Source organism: Carassius auratus, chromosome 49, assembly GCF_003368295.1.
Source record: "Carassius auratus strain Wakin chromosome 49, ASM336829v1, whole genome shotgun sequence".
NCBI lineage: Eukaryota > Metazoa > Chordata > Actinopteri > Cypriniformes > Cyprinidae > Carassius > Carassius auratus.
The window spans coordinates 13,131,033-13,151,361 of NC_039291.1; the positions used below are offsets into that span (position 1 = coordinate 13,131,033).

General features: G+C 36.4%; 1 protein-coding gene across 1 annotated transcript in view; it reads left to right on the forward strand.

Annotated features, from left to right (window-relative positions):
- Nucleotides 1–1,045: 1,045 nt before the first annotated feature.
- LOC113066296 (CTD small phosphatase-like protein) overlaps nucleotides 1,046–20,329 on the forward strand; it is a 31,244-nt gene continuing 11,960 nt past the window's right edge. Inside the window, exon 1 of the mRNA XM_026238165.1 lies at nucleotides 1,046–1,479. Within this exon, the coding sequence (XP_026093950.1) occupies nucleotides 1,404–1,479 (76 nt within the window). The 5' untranslated portion in view covers nucleotides 1,046–1,403. The remainder of the gene's footprint in view (nucleotides 1,480–20,329) is intronic.

Sequence of the window (20,329 nt, forward strand, 5' to 3'; positions counted from 1 at the left end):
AAAATGTTATAAAGTATTGCTGTAGTTGCATTACACAGGCTGACTTATTAAACGTTAAGATCAAACACCCACCTTCATAAAATATTTAGTAACCCTCCCACCTCTCTGTGTCAAACATTTCTGAAATCACTGCAGTTTCTCCTAGTATCTTAGCAAAATCATTTCCCTTTTAAACCATATGCCTATTTTTGATGTGCCATTGATTTTTATCATTTTAAGCATCAGTCCACATTTCTAGATTCTATAAATCTGATGTTTGTTTGTTTTTTGTCTTTTTTTTGGGGGGGGGGGGGGGGTGTTATAGTTTTTCTGGTAATTAGATTTGAAACAGGTTTGAAATTACTTTATGTGAGTTATGCTGTTCTAAGTGAGAGCTAACAGGTACGTATATTCAAACTATATTCAATCTGTTATTTGAACTTTAACAAAAACAAGTCGGAAAACAACAAAGTAAAATTTTAGATTCAACAAACATTAGATTCGTTGTCTTTTTCTTGTTTCAAATGTACAACAAGTCTTAAGTCTTTATAGCTTATGTATTTTTACTGTATATTTTTGCTAGAAATAATTTAATTAGCGTTTTTTTTTAAAACAAAAAATACATATATTTAAAAGATTTTTTCTGTAGGGCACATTGCATATATTACGTTTAAAAAATAATATATATATATATATATATATATATATATATATATATATATATATATATATATATATATATATATATATAATTAAGGAATAATAAATGAATCGTTCAAATAAAATTGTATTAAATAATGAATTTATTTATTTAAAATATATATATAACGCTACATTTCTGTAAAGTACCTAGGCTACGCTACATTTTTGCCAAATTACCATAATAAATAAATAAATTCATATGAATTAATACTTTTTTCAATTTTCATTTCACTTTTTAATGCAGTGTGACTGATATCAAGTAAAAGTAACTGTTGTACCTGTGGTTAGCATGGTTTATTTTTGTAAAGGGTAGTTTCACACGGTCATATCGAGTGTGTGTATATGTGTGTGCGCGTCTATGGTCAGTCTATGGTGCACACACAGACACGCGCGCAAGGGGAGAGAAAGCGCGGCTGCAGATGCAGATGCAGATCAGACTCTTTGTTATTTTACGCACTGATCTCCAGTCTCCACAGACCTCAAATCACACTAGAGCTGAGATGGCGCCGACCCCCGCCTTTTGACAGAAGTGCCTCGCCTCGCACCGCTCGCTGTGTGATCGTGAAGTGTGTGTTGCATGTTTACTCGGATGCGCTGGTGAAAGATCGACTGCGCTGTATGGTGCGTCTGCCATCTGGACACACACCGCTAGCTCGCTAGCATCAGGCTAGCTGAAAATTATCAAAACATAAGTGACTGAGGAGGAATAAAATCCCGTTTCCATGGACAACACGTCCATCATTACCCAGGTAGCAAATCCAAAGGAGGAAGAGATCATTTCTTCGTCTCAAGAAAAAGGTAAGGCGAGTGACGGCTGTTTTGCAGGGGTTTTTTGACTTAATGTTGGATGTTTTTGTTCTGACAGCGGAATCACTGCGGCTTTGCTGCTGATCTCGTAAGACTTTATTAATCTATACGATTTCAAAGACTTTTCTATAATATTAAAGACGTGAATTTGACAACAATAATTTCGTCTTCTTCTTACTATTGCTAATGTTTTGTTGTTGAAGTATTAATTGAATCGTTGTTCTTGTTTTTGTTGTTGTTGTGTGTACAATTTTTCTTCATGTTTTTATTGGAAATCAACACAAAAATATTGAAAAAGATGTTTGCCAGCTTCTGACTGAATCTCAAAACAAGTGTTTCCAGCCTGCTGCCTTCTGTTCACGGTTTTAAGCAACAACGTGTTTGACATGAATGCACTGTACTTGATCACAGTTATTTTCCTAAGCATCAGAGCAAACAATCTTAATGCCTGTGCTAGAGCCCCGTTAAGCGGATCAAATAATTTAAGTCCACTGAACCTGAAATCAAAACATTGGGCACTGGCTTTGCCATTCTTGGTGTTGTGGTGGTTTGGTATCCGACATGTTTTCTGTCCAGATACATACTGTGTAGTAATGAAGTTTTTTTTTTAAAGGTTTTTATAAAAATAAATGTATGGTTTGTGTATCAATTTCTGCATGACAAATCCAAGCATTATTGTACTGGTCAGAAGTGTTGATGGCGTGTTTTACTGTAATCCATCATCAAAGCATTTTCATTTTAAACCATCTCTTCTGGCCTAAATACCAGTCTGCTTCCTCCAGTTAAAAAACCATCCCCTGTTGTCCTCTCAAATCAAAATCCACTGAAATATTCGTTTAATATGTATTTTAGAATGTGTTTAGAAACAGTCCAAAACTGACATATTCTGTTTTGGACTGTTTCCGCTTGTAAACTGATCTGGGCATATTTCGCTCCTGATTCAGACAAGACAGTGTTTTCACTGGAGAAAGCAACATTATGAATAGACAACACATTTTAGCCTGAAACAACAGTTTGAAGTTATAAACATCTTCTTGACAAATCTTTAACTTCACAAGATGTTAATTGATGGACTGGAGTCATGAATACTTGTGTATTATTTGTGATATTTTTAGCAGCTGTCTTAATGCATTCTGGCAGCAACTATTCACTGCAGAGAATCCAGTGGTTAGCAACTGATGTAATGCAAAATTTCTCCAAATCTGTTCAGATAAAACTCAGATCAAACTCAGATTACCAGTGCTGCATGTTCCTTTTTATGTTCCTTTTTTGTGTTATTTGTCTCAGTTGATTTTCCCTTTAGATTTGCAGAGCTGGCACTTTTCCCAAGTGCTCTTGTCACGTTTCGAGTTGTTGTGGTCACCATCTGAAACCTAATGCTGTTAAATCCCTGATTTTTCTGTTGTGTTGGTTGATTGAAAACAATGTGGTATTAAATTCTAATTAAATTCCAGACCACTTCCAAGGATCACGCGGAAAACAAACTCCTTCCTTCTTCAGTTATCAGTGGCTTTTTATAATTGCTTCTCCGTTTAACTTGTTCTCAAGAGAGCGTTTAGCCCCATTGAGGTCTTGTGCCTGCTTAAGTCAACACAACACACACTAATGTGAGATGAAGTTATGAGATTAGCCCCCCCCAAAAAAATTAATGTGAGGAAATAAATCTTGCAAATTATTTTCATGTGGCTTTCCGCTGCTTTTCTGAGGATAACGACACAATATAAACATTTTACAGTTACTTAGTGCACAAACAGATGTTAATCCACATGTTGGGGGTCTAACTAGAAGAGAGAGGAGCAGAAGGACAGTGTCAGGTTTTGGGACATAAAGCAATCTCTCACTGCTTCCCTGCAATGGAGTTGGATCAGTTGGCTGAAGATGCCTCCTCTATGAGAGGTCTGCCAGAAAGGATCCACACACACACACAAGGAATCCCTCATGTCTTGATATCAGTATCTTCACGAGACATTAGCATACTCTTTGATTTAAGATGAGGCAAGATGCACATCATATTCAGAGATGATGTATCTTGCAGTAAAATATAGTTTTTCTATGCTTGGCTCAAGAGATTAAGTGCATTGCTCTGTTGGTCAGCCAGGCGTATTTTGTTTTTGTAATGAAGTTGTAAAGCAGGGGTCTTAAATTAATCTTAATTTATGCACGTCCATGTTTCAAGAGCAGGAAAGCACACACTCGCAAATCAAGCCGTAGCTTGATTTGGGATTATATGAAGAGATTTAAGGTGATTGATGATTGAAAATAAAGAATGTTAAAACATTTCCTGTGTACAGTTTTATCTAAGTTATACAACCTTAAGGCTGGTTCACACGGCAGGATAATTAGGCCGATTTTAGCCCCGATTCACCCCTTCCGACAATTTTAGGATGCTCGGATTATCGTAAAATAATCTGATCAAATATTCCTGCCGTGTGTGGTGTGTTAAGACTGCTCTCCTCTGCTCGGAAGAATGTCGGGACCGCTCCGATCTCAAATCGGGGATATCCAACATGTTGGATTTATTTGGCCCGATTTCTTCTCGTGTGTGGTGTCCCCCGAGGACAAACAATCACGCAGACTGTGGAATGTGGCCTGTAGCCAATCAGAAAGCGAGGTGACGAGGCGGTGAGGAAGTACCGGGAAACAAAATCAAAACAGCCGGCGTATATAATATAACAAATATAATAAATACAAATAAAGTTGATGGGCATAACTACATCCACAACTGCAGTCCACCAGAGTACATGGAAACGAATATATGAACATTTATTTCAACGGATATTAATCTGTGTAGTACGTATTAACATTTCTATGAGATAAAACAACAACTAACTCCATATCATGATGTAGCAAGTATAGTCCATGCTCGCGTTGTCTCCACCTCTTTGACCATCGCCTTTTCTTGTTTTTTTCCGTTACAAACAAATCACAAACTATATGCCACTGCATCCTCTTCGTCCGCCATGATTGTTTACTCTGAAGTCACGTTTGATCTCGAGGGATTTTGCGAGATTTCCCGTCTGACCTGGGAATGCTCGGGAGTCAAATCGGTTTGTGTGTGAGGTGTTGATATTGCCGTGTGGCTGCACACCACACACTGAACGACCAAAACTGTTAGACCAGTGATTTTTTATCGCCGTGTGTGGGGTCTCTCAGGTTTGGAAAATCGGCCGACAATTTTAAAATCGTCCCGTGTGAACCAGGCCTTACATTGCCTAAATCTGGGTGCAAATGGTACAACTTATAATAATCCTTTACAATTGTTGCTTGTAGGGCTGTCAAAAATATTCATCAAATTTTAAATAAAAATCCAAATTCGAATGCAACGTTTTAAATGTGCGTTCAGGAGGCAGCCTTATCAGTAGCGCATGAGATGCGATGATGATGTAAGCGTCATTGCATTTTAATATTTTTGTTAGTCCATCCAGTTGAAGCCACTAGATGCGCCGCTGCTGCACTGTTAATTTCAAATATTGTGGGAAAGGAGAACATCATCGCGGAGAAGATCTTGTTCACGTCAAAACTGAAACCAAGCTGTTTCGCATTTTTCGTACATTTTCTAGAGGGACATCTATCACCGTTGCACTCGCGTCTCGCACAATACAAAAGCTATGCAAAATGAATGCAAGTAAACTCTGAAAAAAACATATCTTCAGAGACTTAATGGAGGTTTTTTTTCCAATCTGCTACAATATCAAAACTGACCACCACAAATAGATTTCTATAATCAATTTTTACCTATCATGTATTCCCAGGGACTCGAACCTCCAATCTTGCGCTTGATATCGCAATCCTCTACCAATTGAGCTACAGGAACACTAATAAATAGGAGAGAAGATAAATGCTAACTGAAATTATGCATATTCAATTTTAATATAATTCGAATTTTGATAATATTTATTTATTTATTTGAGTTTTCAGCCATTTTGACAGCCCTAGTTGCTTGTCTGTTTGAACATGATCCAAGCTATAAGAAGGAATCTAAGTTGTCATTGTCATTAAGAATTGTTCTAAACAAACATACGCAAGAAGACTTGTCCAGAGTTTTACATCATCGATCCGTGACAGAAAAAAGATGATAACGTGTGTGGAAAAAGTGGTGGTTTGTTATTGTCGCAAATATGGACTGTGCTTTAAAACTTTTATTTGGGGTAAAATTTGATTGCAGTGGTCATTATCTGACTGTTGGTGAACATGTCAAACTAGAGATCAAAGACTACAGATTTTGGCCTAGGATCAGAATCTTTTAGGATTTGCTAAAAAATTTTCGGAAAGCCAAATTGTGACCAAAATTGCACTTAAAACCCTAAAACAAACTACAGAAATGGATGATTTAAAAACATCTTCACAACTCAAATAATCCACAAGTTTTAACTGAAGAACTAATATAAGTGCATTTATTTATAAAATTAAAAGCATTTAATTGAGACTTTTTGTACTTTTCAAACAAGGAGGAATTAAAAAAATTTTTTTTGAGATAATCAAAATTGCACCACAAATGCTGTCCACGAAACTTCACTTCACTATCTGGAAGTTTCCTTCAACTTGAAAAGATGTTTTTTAAATGAGAAGTCTAGATGGTTTACGCACTGTGACCTTTCATATAATAAAGATACATTTAATGACACTTAAAACAACTTTGCTTGATGCAACAAGAACATGGCTAAGAATTCCCATCGCCTTTGCGGCTTTTGATATTTAGAGCTTTCTGTGGGATAACACTTAAAGAATCTCATGAACAGACGCCTCTGTCTCCTAGCTATGACTCAAAGGGATAATGAAGCGTAGCTTTTGAGGTTTGTCATGCAGAAGCGCAACCTCCCCTTTCAAAAATGAATCTTTGCACACCCGTCCACTCATATGATGCAAATCTTCCCTAACCCAGTGGCCTTGGATGTTGGCCACACTTGCTGAATATTTTAAAGCCAGATGGGGCTTTTTACAGAAACCTATTGGTTTCATTGTAAGCACAGAAGCGTCTGACAAATGCATGTCGTGTTTGGAGTACGGTGTTGGTGCTGGTGCTTATAGATTGCACCTTTATGCATAATGGATAGAGTTTAATGAAGTTGGCATTGGAATCTCATTGCTGAGGGTTTCAGGACAAATGCCGTCACAGGTGATAAAGTGAATCTGGTTGGAGACACAGATGATGGATGAGGTCATTGAGACTTTTAGGGCTTGTTAAAAGCTTTTTACCCTTAAGTCTCTAAGAAAAAATGGCCAGTCAAGGTTAAGTCGTCTCCTTGCCACTTTATTTGGGAATACTCTCTCATTTTGCATTCTTGGTGCAGTCTTAGCCTTGCACAACGAATGCGCTCAGGTGTACAGTCTGCAGGCCTTTTTTGGTCTCTGAGTGAACAGCAAATTACAAATATGTGCTCAAAATTCCAGTTGATTAGAGTACACATTACAAACAGGCTTTGTTTTGTCTGTCCACAAAAAATTAATGTAGCATAAGCGTTATTGAATTGGCCAGCTAAAGTCAGGAAGTCCCTGTATCATCCATCTCTGCTTGGCATCAAGTCTTTTACTGGATCATTGTTATGGTTTATTAGCAAATTTTTCATTGTTTATTTAGATTTTTTTCCTACCATATAGGGATATGCCACAGTGCCAATATCAAAGTTCTGTACTATTTTGGTAATACAAAAAAAGTATAGAATTTTACAAATGATAATGTACAGTATGAAAAACTAAATAGTTTACATTTAGCGTATTGTTAAATTTATTGTGTTTAAAGATTAACTTTAAGTGAACTTTAGATGACGGCGAATATAAGTGAAATCTAAAAATATGGGAAATTATAACACATCAAACGATACTAACAAATGAAATAAAACTCTAATATTGGCCCATGATCACAATTGCACATCCCTACTCTTATAAATCTCTTATGCTACAGTAAAAACGCTAATATTGTGAAATATTATTATTATTATGCTTATTTGGAGCTCAAGAAACATTTCTTCTTCTTATCAATGTTAAAAAAAATTGTTCTGTTGGTGTAAACCGCGAAACTTTTTTTTAATTTCAGAATATTTTGATAAATAGAAAATATAAAAGAACAGCATTTTTTTATGAACATTTTTTTATGAACTCTTTTATGAACTCTTTTACTCTCACTTTTAATTGATTTAATCAATCATTTGTGAATAAAAGTAAAACAACTTATATATAAAGTTATATAAATGGAATAATTGTATTTAATTATATGTTATATACACTCTCTCAGAAATGTTGCGTCTTTAATTCCTCTTCTATAAAGCAACAGTGCTAAGTCTTAGACATTCATACGGATCTCTATGATTAATTTAGGTGAGTGACATATTTAACAGTAAGGTGCTCACTTCATTGAGGAGACATTCTATAAGGACATCTCTGGGTTCTCCCATCATGCTCTGCTATCTATAAATAGCCTTTTGGTACACGATGTGCTACTAGAGTTCAGAGGGAAGATTTTTCTCCGCCACTTGAAGGCTATCCTGAGGCTCCGGCATGCCCTCATAGGATGGGATCGAATTGAATCAAATGCACTGCAGTACTTGATGCTTTGGTGTTGCATTGCACCCGGACTGGCCAGCTTTGCTCTAATAAGTCTTTACTTTGTAAGGTATCATTGGATAAGCCGTTTTCCTTAATCAGATTAGGAAGCGTCTGAGCATGGATGTTTATCCCCACACAGCTCACACCACCTGTCAATAAAAGCAGCCTGGCACCTCCTAAAATCCTAAAAAAGAAGAGCCACCAACACTGTGCTCCATATGCAATGGGGAATTGTCACCTTGCTCAATAGTAAAAGAACATACAGATATTTTTTTTTTTGCTTCACTTCCTAAAGTGACAGTTTAGAAATTGGCTCAATTAGTTCTCAGTGTTATTAAAAAAAAGGACTCTATACTGTAACTGGAAGATCTTGGTGGCTTGGAGAAGGTTGAGACTGGTGAAAATCGGGAGCTTGAGGCACTTGTAAGAAACAGTCCTTATTAAAGATCAGGCCCTCTGTCAAAGGCCTCAAGGGTCTTTAGTTCTCTTTTAAAGACACTCTTTCTCTCTGTAATTGGTAAGATCATCTCAGAAGACTTCCTCACTGAATGCTCAGTGAATTTGAGGCTTCTGGAAAGAGCATGAATACTCTTGGTGGCCTGGCCAGCCAGAAGCCAATCAGGGTCAGATAGAGTGGGTGGGCTTCTCTTCCGCTTGTGTAATGATACCCACTGGCACCCTCCTGAGTGTGTGTTTATGTGTTGGTGTATGTTATGTTAGTGTGAATGTGTGAAATACTATGTCTCCCTCAGTCTTTCAGTATTTAGCACCTCATTAGACTTTGAGAGTAGCAGTAATAAATGTGTATGTTTGTGCTCGCTGTGTTATTTAAGCAGCAGATCTCTTGTGTGTTGTTAGAGCTTTGCTTCTGGTTTGTTTTGGACTGAATGTTCATCCACATTCCAGCAATAGTGCAGAGAAGGCATTCAGTGCCAGAAATAATACTGTATTTTCTTTAACATTTATTTTTCTGTCACAAAACTATTTATTAATAATTTAATTAATGTTTTAATTAAAACATACATACATACGTAAAAAAAATGTGTTTACTTAAAATTTTGATTTTTTAATCCTGTTATTTTTTATTGATGGTTTAATTTGGTTTTTGCAAACAGTGAAGCCGTTTTTGTGGGCGGAGTCTATCTGGAGGCGGAGTTTTAAAGTAGCGGTCTGTGGAAGCCATAGAATAAAAGTATATAAAAAAAAGTAATTTCTGACCTTTTTCTTGCAATTTTTTCCAGTAATTTCTGTTGTGCTGCAGTTTTCATTTGATTAAATTTTTTAAATATTAATAAAGTTAATAAAATAAAACATTAACAATTTAAATAATTTTTAAATTTTCACAGATAAAAAAAGAATGAATTTAATATGGATCCAGAAAAAATACAAATAAAAGATTTCAATGGTCCCAAAAACAAAACAAAAAACATTTTTTAAATAAAATTTTATGTATTTTATGATTTCAATTAAATTGACATGCTTTTCGGAAAAAAAGATATTAATTAAGGGAAAAATAAAACAGAAAAGAAAATAGGGTCTCAAGTTTTCTTTTATGTACAAGTATTTGTTGATGCATTCAAGCCCATTATAACAGTTTGAACTTCCATTATAATTACATTACACTATACGTGACAGCCGTTTCCTCCAGCTGAGAGAGTCTCAGTATCAGACTTTACCGACATTTGCTCTGTGGGCAGTCAGAAGTCCCCTGGGCTCAGAGTGCTTCTCTCTGTGAATGTCTCTTAAACTGGGTATAATGGCTCAAGCTCACTCCATTCGCTGAGAGTTAATAGTGGCTTGGAACGGAAGATTGTCAAACGCGAACAACATTGAAGCAGGCTGAGACATGACCAAAAATGCTGTGATAATGCTGAAACAGTTTCAGGCACTGCTGCCTTTTGAATCCGATCACTTTAAGCTGGTGGGTCTGTGGTGAATGGATATTGTACTCACAGACACAGAGGCTCCTACACTCCAATCGACTTGCTAAGGCAAGCATCAATATTGTTATAGCTCATATTTCTAAAAGTTTGAGCTTTGAACTTTGCAGCATGATCCTTCCCACACATTTGTGCTACAGATGTGAATAATACCTCAGATGATTTTCCTTGCTTGAAGAATTGGCCTAGAAAATTATATAAACATACATTGCAGAAGAGAGTCAATTCATATTTAAAACCAAAATATCATACAGACTTGGGAGTTGGGAGTAGGCTCTTTTTATTTGGTCTATTAACCTGCTACCAAAAACCCATTAACTACCACATAACGACTTGTTAAAACCCACTCAAAACACCTTAGCAACTGCATAGCCATGCCCTGGCAACCATCCACACCACTAGTAACATGTTTTCTAAGGTCAAATCTACTTACGTTTTATTCTTTTAATCTTAACCAGTAAGCAAGCACCCTAGCACCACATAGCAACAAACATAAAACACTTGTTTTTACCCTAGCAGCTGCATAGCAATGCCTTCGCAGCAATCCAGAACCCAGTAACAACATGCCAGTTTCTTATGTATAGTCAATCCCAATCACATTTTCTTCTTTTGATCCAGACTAGAGAGTGACCACATGAAAGCATGCTAAAAACCCTCAAAATAACTTGACGACCACATAAGAATGGCCTGGCAACCATTGACAACTCTCTAGATACAAGTAGGTAGGCTTTGTTTGGTCAATCCAACTCAAATTCCCATTTTTTGATCTAGACCTCTAAGTAACCACCCAGAACACCCTAAAACACTCAGAATACCTTAGTAACGGCAGAGCAACACCCTGACAACCATCCACAACAGCTTAGAAACGTGGTGGGAGGGTTTGTATGGTCAGTCCTACTCACATTTTCTTCTTTTTATCTGGGCCAGTAACCAACCTTTCAGAACACCCTGGCAACCCATTAGCAACTCTTTAAACAGCCCAGAATGTCTTAGAAAATGCATACAGTAGCAATGCCCTGACAACCATTTATTATAGACTAGCAACATGGCAACAGGTTTTGCTTTGATTTGGGCCTGTAAACTTCCCAGAGCACCCTAGAAATCTCAGCAATGCCTTAGCAACTGCATAGCAAAACCCTGGCAACCATCCATAACACTCTAACAATGCGGCAGCAGGTTTTGTACGGTCAAGCCCACTCATATTTTCGTAAAATCGAGGATTTGGGAGGTTTTCATTGACAGCAACTTTGAAACATGAAAACAACATGATGGGTGGGTGGGATTGAACATTTAAAATCCAGATCACCTGCTGTTAAATACCAACATGTGCATTACCTGCTTAGCCACATCTCTCACTAATATACCCATTTTTAAAATGTTTTACCTAAATATAATGTCATAATTATCATGCTCCTTAATTTCATTTTCACAAAGGAAATTCCCATTTTCTTTGTGAAAAGTCACTTCTGAATAGAATATTTCAAGCCTAGTTCAGTAAAATAATGCCAGAGCATGAATGAAATCTGAGAGAGTGTCTGTTGAGTCTTCAAAGTGAAGGGTGAACTGCGTTTAACAGTGAGCTTGTCTCCTGAGAGATGTATGAAGTGGAGCAGTAGTGCTGTAGGGGAATGTTTGCGTATGGAAATGGCATGATTGCCTGCTTTCAGCAGATGGGAACCACACCACTAACCTGCATATGACCACTGATTTTCTCCGACTTCAATAACAGGGATGCCCCAGCCAAACTTAGAAACGGCATTCTGTATTCCAGTCATGGGGAATCCACCTGTCAATCCAGGCACTTTTATTTGCATAAAAATCAGCTTACAGGCACACGTCGCTTTGTCAGACTGTCATTTTTCACCAATGTGCCCTTTTTGCAACAGTCCCGGGAGACTTTGCCTGGATCGGATGCTAATGTCAGAATCAGTATGACACAGAGACAGAGCGTGAAACATACTGTGTGCAGTAGTCCTACATCTGCTATCTCCAGTCTTTTTCTCCCTCCCACCTCATCTGCTCTGCCTCCGCTTTTGCAAATCAATGTGGGACATGTTGTGTAACAGGGTTGAATAGTCACATCTCTCTTGTTATTTTCAGCAGATAATTCCATGTGGCCTGTCACATCTTTGGTTTCTTCAGCTGCATTAACGTGAACTTTCTATTTTATTACAGTATGTCAATGCAGCGCACATTTATGATTGTCAATTAAAATTAAAACCATATAAATACATCATTTTAAATAATACAAACGTTAACTGAAATAAAATCTAAAATGGTTTTTCAGCTTTTTGCAAAGGCAGTATTCCTCGTTTAGTTTAGGTTGAAGTACTAATATAAACTAAACACACTAAACTATATAAACATTTAAAAACAAAAAACAATGAAAATGACGAACACACAACAAAAAAAGCCTAAAACTTTACCTAAAATTACAATGAAAATAGAAAAATCGAACTCAAAATATATAATAAAGTAACGCTGGTGCACATAGGGGTTATTTTTAATAAGCACAATAAATGATTTTAAAGCTAATTTCTAGGAATGCACAATATATAAGTACCTTATTTCAGATTTTTATTTAAAATATCATATATCAGTTTCTATTTACATTGAATAACATTTTGTACATATAATATGAATAACATAATGCAAGCTCATTTATTAATGCTATTTTTACATTTAGATTACCAGTGACGTCATTTAATGCTTATTTAAAGCTTTGAAAACCCTAAAAATGTAATAAAACTGTTAAATTGACAAAAAAAAATCTACATTTATTTGTAGCATTTAGTTTTTAATTTATTTGATTAATATAAAATGTTATTTATTAATTGTCAATCACAACATTTTAAATCAATATTGATTTATCTTTAGTATTTTAAATTGGCATAAGTGGATTTTTTTCTGTTAATTTATTTCGCCTTTGTGTAAATAATCAAGTTATAATTAAGTGTCTGTGATTGATGAGATCTTATTTTATAATTCTTAAATTCTGCTATACATCACAACAGCTGCATTGTAGAGCTGCAACTAACGACTATTTTTTTATGTCGACTAATCTAACGATAATTTTTTCGATTAGTCGACTAATCTAACGATTATTTTTATTACAATAAATAATTAATCTAATGTTCTTTTTTTAAATTAACTAATGAATCCTTTGGATAACTTTACCAAAAAAAATATAAGTACAACTTCTAATATCTTCATTTATAATTTCAGCCTTTATTCATTTTCAACTTATGTGGTTGAAGTTTTTACAGTATAAAATAAATGAGGCAAATAAAATTATTTTACTATGGTAAATATGATAGCATTTATAATTAAACCACAGTAGCCATATATTTACAGTTGTCTGAGACGTCATGAAATGTTCTTTAGCATCACAAACCATAAAATGTAGTCAGGGTGGTTCTGCTATGGTTTAGCATGGTTTCCAGAGATCTGGAGCTGATTCGGGGTAGCTCGGTGGTCTGTGACTGTTGTCTCGCGGCGCGCTGTCTTTTAAGGGGCCGTTTTTTCGTTTTTTCCAGGCGCGTCCGCACCGCATCGAGTTAAAAAAAATCTCAACTTTTCAGAATGCCGCAAGCGCAAGAATATCAGACCTGAACCAGGAAGTTGGTCACCAGATCACACGGTATCCAGTTAAACCGTAACACCAGAGAGCGCCAAGATGTTTTCCTCGGAGGTGCTCGCGCATCGCAGTTGTGCTGCCGTGGTTCACCATATCGGTTTTACAAAGGGAACAAAGGGCCATTTCATTTGTCCTCTGTTTAAAGTATTCACATACTTTTGATAACAATGGTCTCTGTTTTTGTAATAGAATGCAACTTTCTCCATTCCCAGTATGCCATTACGCGAGATGTAAACAAACAGTGTGACGCGTCGACGCATTTCACGCACGTCGATGTATTTTTGTAGTCGACGTAATCGATAACGTCGACGCGTTGTTGCAGCACTACTGCATTGTTTTTAAGTTAAACAGGCTTCAAAAGTCACTATATTGTTGGAACAATGCTGTACAGTATGTACCTTTGGTGGGGTGTATTTTTAATGCTCTTTATATGAAGCTTGCACCACTAAACTGTGATATTGTTTTTTGCTGCACACGTGTTATGTAACACTGTATTATTGGTGAAATACACACCAAGGAATGTTGTCTTACCTGAAAGAGGCAGAAGGCTGTGATTGTTGTTTGTTATGATGAATTCACATCACCAACATTGAGATGACTGTAAATGTGCAATGTTTGATAGATTATCGTCTTCTGAAAAGAAGCTGCATCTTATAGACTGCCTTTTTGTCTGCATTAATTCTCATAACCTTTATGTATAGCTGACTTTGTGTACATGCTTTTGATGAGAAAAATGTAGACTGAAAAAATGTAGAACAGAAAACTGTGGACTTTTCCATTAGTTTTTAAAACCATATTAGGTCAAATGTTGACACAAAACCACTTGCAATGGAAGTCTGTGAGATGATACTGAATGTTCCCATAGACCGGTAGTTTCCAAACTTTTTTAAGAGCGACCCTATTTTTATTATTATTTTATATTGATGCGACCCCTATATATATAAAACCCCAAATCCAGAAAAGTTGGGACATTTCATGAAATGCAGTAAAATCAAGAATATGTGATTTGTTCATAACCTTTATTTAATTGACTACATTTATGCATTTAGCAGACATTTTTATCCAAAGGGACTTAAAGTGCATTCAGGATATACATTTTTTTTGTGTGTGTTCCCTGGGAACTGAACCTACAACCTTTGCACTGCTAACACAATGCTCTACCACTGAGCCAAAGGAACCCTAAGGTACAAAGATTTGATTTTTGACATTAGATTTTTTTACGTTTCAGAACCCAAGGTTTAAAAACCACTGCCATTGACTTCCATTGTAAACATTTATCTGTCAGCAGATTTTTTGTTTGTTTTAAATATTGTCACATTGCTTACAAAACCATTGGAGTGTTTAAATGTGTCAGACTTCAAACGCTAGCATTTCTCTCTTCCCTTGTCTCGCTTAATGCATTGTAATGAATACTTTCCTGACAGATCCTTCTACTTTTAGTCCTCTCACTTGGTGCTCTTGTTAAGACATTGTTTAAGGCAGTGGAGTGAAACACTGAAATGTAGTTCTGCTTACTTCATATATTTTTTATTTTCATACACACCTAGTCCATTCTGAGATTGAGTATAAGGAACTCCCTGCCTCAAGGTGATGCTTCGAGTCAGTACATCATGTGTGTGCTTGCACACTGCAATTCTCTTTGCCCTCACAAAGCTATCAAATGTAAATGCTAGTTATCTCCAAAGCAAAATGACAAGTACTTTGATCCTAATTATTGGTAAGGCTTCAAACATATGCTTACTTGACATCACAGTAAAAGGCGGCATTTGTTTCGTTATCAAAAACAACAGACTGTTACTGATAGACTTCTGCACTTCTATTCAGCCATAGTAAAATAAATATGTTTGACCTGAGTTTTATATATTTATAGTGTGGCGGGAGGAGCCAATGACAGACACAGTGGGCGTGGCTTTTATTAACAGAAAATAAAGTAAACAGGACAAATATGTCCAAAGGGGGAGGGTGTCCAAAACAAACAGGGGCTCTGGTGTCCTCGTCGTGCTGTGGGGTTCATGTGGGTCGGGCAGTGTTCATGGAGTAAGGGTCCAGGTAAGGGGTGGAGTCCGGCTGCTGCACACGCTCCCCTCTCTGGTCCGGGGCACGAGGGGCAGCGGCTTCTTCTAGCCGCTTCTTCTAGGTGGCAGCTGACTCGTCACAATATTTATATTAAAGTATGCATAGTATTGCTTTATGGATTAGCAGGTGCAGAGATGAAAAATGTGTTTCTACAGATGACAGGAATAGTTCACTAGACAATCAACAGTCATTTATGTCTTCATCAGTCGACTGGCTTGGCTCTCCGATGTCTTCTGGTTTACATCATACTAACAGACCTGAGACAGAAACGTGAGCTGAACACTGAATATGCAAACATTTAAAAACCCATGATGTAAGACACGGATCTTCACCTCTCATCTGGCTGATTAGGGAAGGAACTAGCCGGAAGGAAGACTTAAGCAATTGGCTTCACTACGACAACATGGAATGTTAGAGTAAAATGATACGGTGTAAAAGGGTGAATACAGTTAAAACCACTTTCTCATTTTTCCTCTTTCGAATCAGCCTTCGGAACAAAACCGCAAAACAGATTTGTGAACTTGTTGTTTATCACTCTCAGTTCCTTTGTTTGCTCACATCGAACTGACCAACTTAATTATTAAAGCAACAACTGAGCGGGCGTTTGACGCTTTACCCGGCCCTTCCCTCTGTCTGTTTCTGTATCCCTCTCTTCTTTAACTTTTCCCCAATTTCCTTCTTGTCACTCTCCCCTCACAGACACACAGACCACAGTTAATTCTGTCCCCTGTAATAAAGCTTCTTTGCAGATGGGTTTTTTTCCACACTGTGGGTCAGAGGGTTATTATCTCTTCCTGTCAGGAATGTAAGGAATTTCCTGTGCATTCCTCTTCCGGCTGTGAGAGCAAAGAGACCGTGCCCACCCATGTGACCGCTCTGCATCAGGTTTAATTCACTTGCTGACTGTGGGAATGGTCTGCATAAGATGGAAACAAAGCTTCAGTTGAAGTTCCATTTTAGCAAAGCTGGAAGCTGCAGACAGGGAAAGGGGAATTGCTAGAATGTGTCTTTGCAGCTCTTGTTTTGTGTATTGAGATTTTTCCTTGTGCATTTCTGTTTTCTGCACTGTGATTTCCCAAAAAGACAGCTGTCAATCAAACGTCAGTATCTTTGGAACGTCAGGCCCTTGTAGACTTAGTTTTCTGTCATTTGTTGTCTGCAGGATTCTGAGTTTTTCTCTCCGACTCTGTCTCCTTTGGTGTCTCTACACAATCTAGGGCTGCACTAAAAAAAAGAAAATCTAACTAATCCAATTTGTTTTTTTGTTTTTTTTGTTGAAGCACCACTTTAGTGGACAAACGTTTTGTGATTTAAAAATCCAAATTACTATAAAAATAATGATTATTATATAAATAATATAAAATAAAATAAGTAATATTACATAGAACCAAAGGGTTAGGGTAAATATGCTTTTCTGAGACAGCTTAGATTGTACAATGTAGAGGAGGTATAAAATTAATCTTTCTTTTATTTAGTTTTTAAAATCAGCTTTCGGAAACAAGAAAGCACAAAAAAGCATACTTATTTGTAAACGTAAAATAAAAATGCTCCATGTTTGTGGCCAATAAAAATAATCATATAATATTTTTTATGATTATGATTATTAATGAACAATATCACACAAAATATTAACACACACACACACACACACACACACACAAATATATATATATATATATATATATATATATATATATATATATATATATATATATATATATATATATATATATATATATAAATAATATATTATTTTATTCTAGTACAGAATGTTTTGTAATTTGAAAATCACACTAAGCCTTAGTGTGATTTCAGTTTTATGTTGATTAATCGTGCAACACTAATCTCTGCTTTGTCAGACATTCATGAATACAGACATCTGTTAACCACAGTTTGTAGAGTGAAGTTGAATTTGAATAGAATACACAACACTTCTTCTTCACACTGTAGCGGGGACGGCATCGCCATGCAAACTGATTCCGGCCACATTCCTGCGGTCAGCCAGAGTATATGTTTTTAGATGGGTATGTTTGTATGTGTGCATGTGGACAAATCCCTGTTTGTGTTGGACGCAGTGTTGCCAACTTCTTTCAATGGAAATAGCTAAACCCTGCCTGAAAAGTCGCTAAATGTCGATAGATGGCGTCATATGCTAATTAGCATATTCATGACGTAAGTGCGTCATATTATCTTGCCCTTTCTGTGCTCATGTACTGCATTTTAAGGCAGCCAAAATTCTCAATAAAAGTTTTTTATTATTATATTTGAATGTTTCTGTTGTCCGACAATGGAATTAATATTATAATGACTGAAACGCGCCTATTAAGAATACATAACCAGCTCTCAAAGATGTTAATCTCTGCACTAAAATCCTATTCACGACATTGTCTAATGAAATCACATACACATAAGATTAAGATAATGATTGTACTGTGATTTCGGCTATACTTGTATGTAAAATAGAGTTAGAAGCAACAGAATATATTTTTTTAACTGAAAGTGCTGCTCCTCTCTGCTCGTTGAACATAGCAGATGCAGAGAGAGTGAGGCGTGTGCGCACGCTGGGAGAAATAGAGAGAGAGAGAGCTCGTGCGGCAGTACCGGAGAGTCTCAGAGACTAAATAAGGTCTGTCAAAAAAAGTCGCTAGATTTGTCGCTAGCCGCTTTTTTGGAAAAAAGTCGCTATGGGGGTCTGAAAAGTCGCTAAGTTGGCAACACTGGTTGGACGGATGGTTGTTCAGGGGGCTGGTACAGGGCACAGGCTTCATTATACTGTACTGCCCACCTCCTGTTTGCCCCCCTCCCTCTAGCGTCCTTCTCACCTGCATATTATTAGACTGCTGTGCAAGGCAGATGATCAAGGTGGGAAAATACTAACAGTCTCAAAATGGAGGCCCAGGAGGGGGGATCACACAGGAACGGTGTTTTGGGAATGTGAACGTAGAGATTGGATCGTACCGTGTGTTATCCTCAGTAGACTTAGTTACTCATAATATGTCAGAGAACAGTGCAATTATGTTTTAAAATACTATATAAATATGTTTTAAATTACGCTCTGTAATGTTTCTGTGTAGAAGATCGTTTGGCTCGTTTACATCTCGTTACGCCTCAGAGCTCAGCTTGTCACCTGACAGGTAATTATAGTCAGATAGAAAATCAGAGGGTCTAGTGCCTGTCTCTCTTTCTTTGGAGACGCCCCTCAAATTAGTTTCACACAAGTATCTCACAGTGTGTTTATAGACACTTTCTCCTTGAGTGAATGTTTTTTTTTTATTTATTATTTTTTTTTTTTTTACAAAATACCAGAATAGAATCTATTCATCCATTTTTATTATTTAATTATAATTTATAAATTAAATTATAAATATAATTTAATTCCATTTATGAAGTTTTTTCCTAAATTCTGTTGTAGACCCCTCGTGTGACTGTTCCTTTATAATAAAGGGGTCAGCAATAATTTCAAATGTGTCGCCTGTTCAGCCCCAACAATATCTCACATCTCACAGAAGCAAGTGACCTGTTATACAGTCATGCACATGGTTAATAATGGTACTAGCCAAAGATGGTTGTTCTGAGATGATCGTAAGGACCAGTGTACTTGGGCTGGACTGAGTTCTTGTCTACCTCATCAAGCTGTACTGGGCCACAGGAAGTGTATTTCCTCATGGTCTGATATGACCTTATGTGTTTTCCAATAGCAGTAATCAGACAGATGCTGTAAGCTATTATCCTAATGCTTCTTTCATTATGAGACTGAGACCTGTTTGGCTCAGAGGTTTTATTTTTATTTAACCTTTATTTAAGGAGGTTAGACGTGCTGAGATTTAAAAGCTTTTAGACCAGAGATACCTGTACCTGGCCAAGACAATAAATAGCACAAAAAGTTTTAGACCTCACATAATTAGATAAAATACACATTCAAGTAAACTAATTTAGCCTACACTCATTTTATAATCATAAAATCTGATAAATATGGAGGACGTCTATATAATATGTCTTGACATCAACTATTACATGGCTCAGGTCACAAGAGCATGAGTATAAGTACTTTTTTTCTCTTGTTGATGTAATTCAAATAAGCAGGAAGATTGTGTTGTACAAGGAAATTTTATTGATGTTATTTTAATTGTAATTTCTTTCACCATCCATGCTTATATTTCAATAAATATATTTGTATCTTTTACAATAAGCATATCAATAGGAGACCTCAAAGTTAACATACATGGACAAAAAAAATCTGATTACCTGAATAATTATATAAATACAATAATAGGCTGAACTTGTTAAAAATCACAAGCCATGTTTTCCTGCTATTTTTTTGTTTACTGCACTGTACTAGTTCTTGATTTAATGAAAGTGTATATAATTGGTTGATTGTTAGCACTTCAAGGTGCAGTAACGATAAACGTTACTAGTGTTGTCATGGTACCAAAATTTCAGTATTCGGTACCGATACCAGTGAAAATACACAGCCCTCTGTACCAATTTCGGTACCAATCAAAACACCAATATATGCTAAAAAAAAAAAAAACACTTTTTATCACTAAAAGTAAAACCAATGTCATTCTTTATAAGTATTTAACATTGTGTTTAAAGTTTTTCTACAAGTAATATAATTATGAAAAACAGTAAACAAGTTTCACCC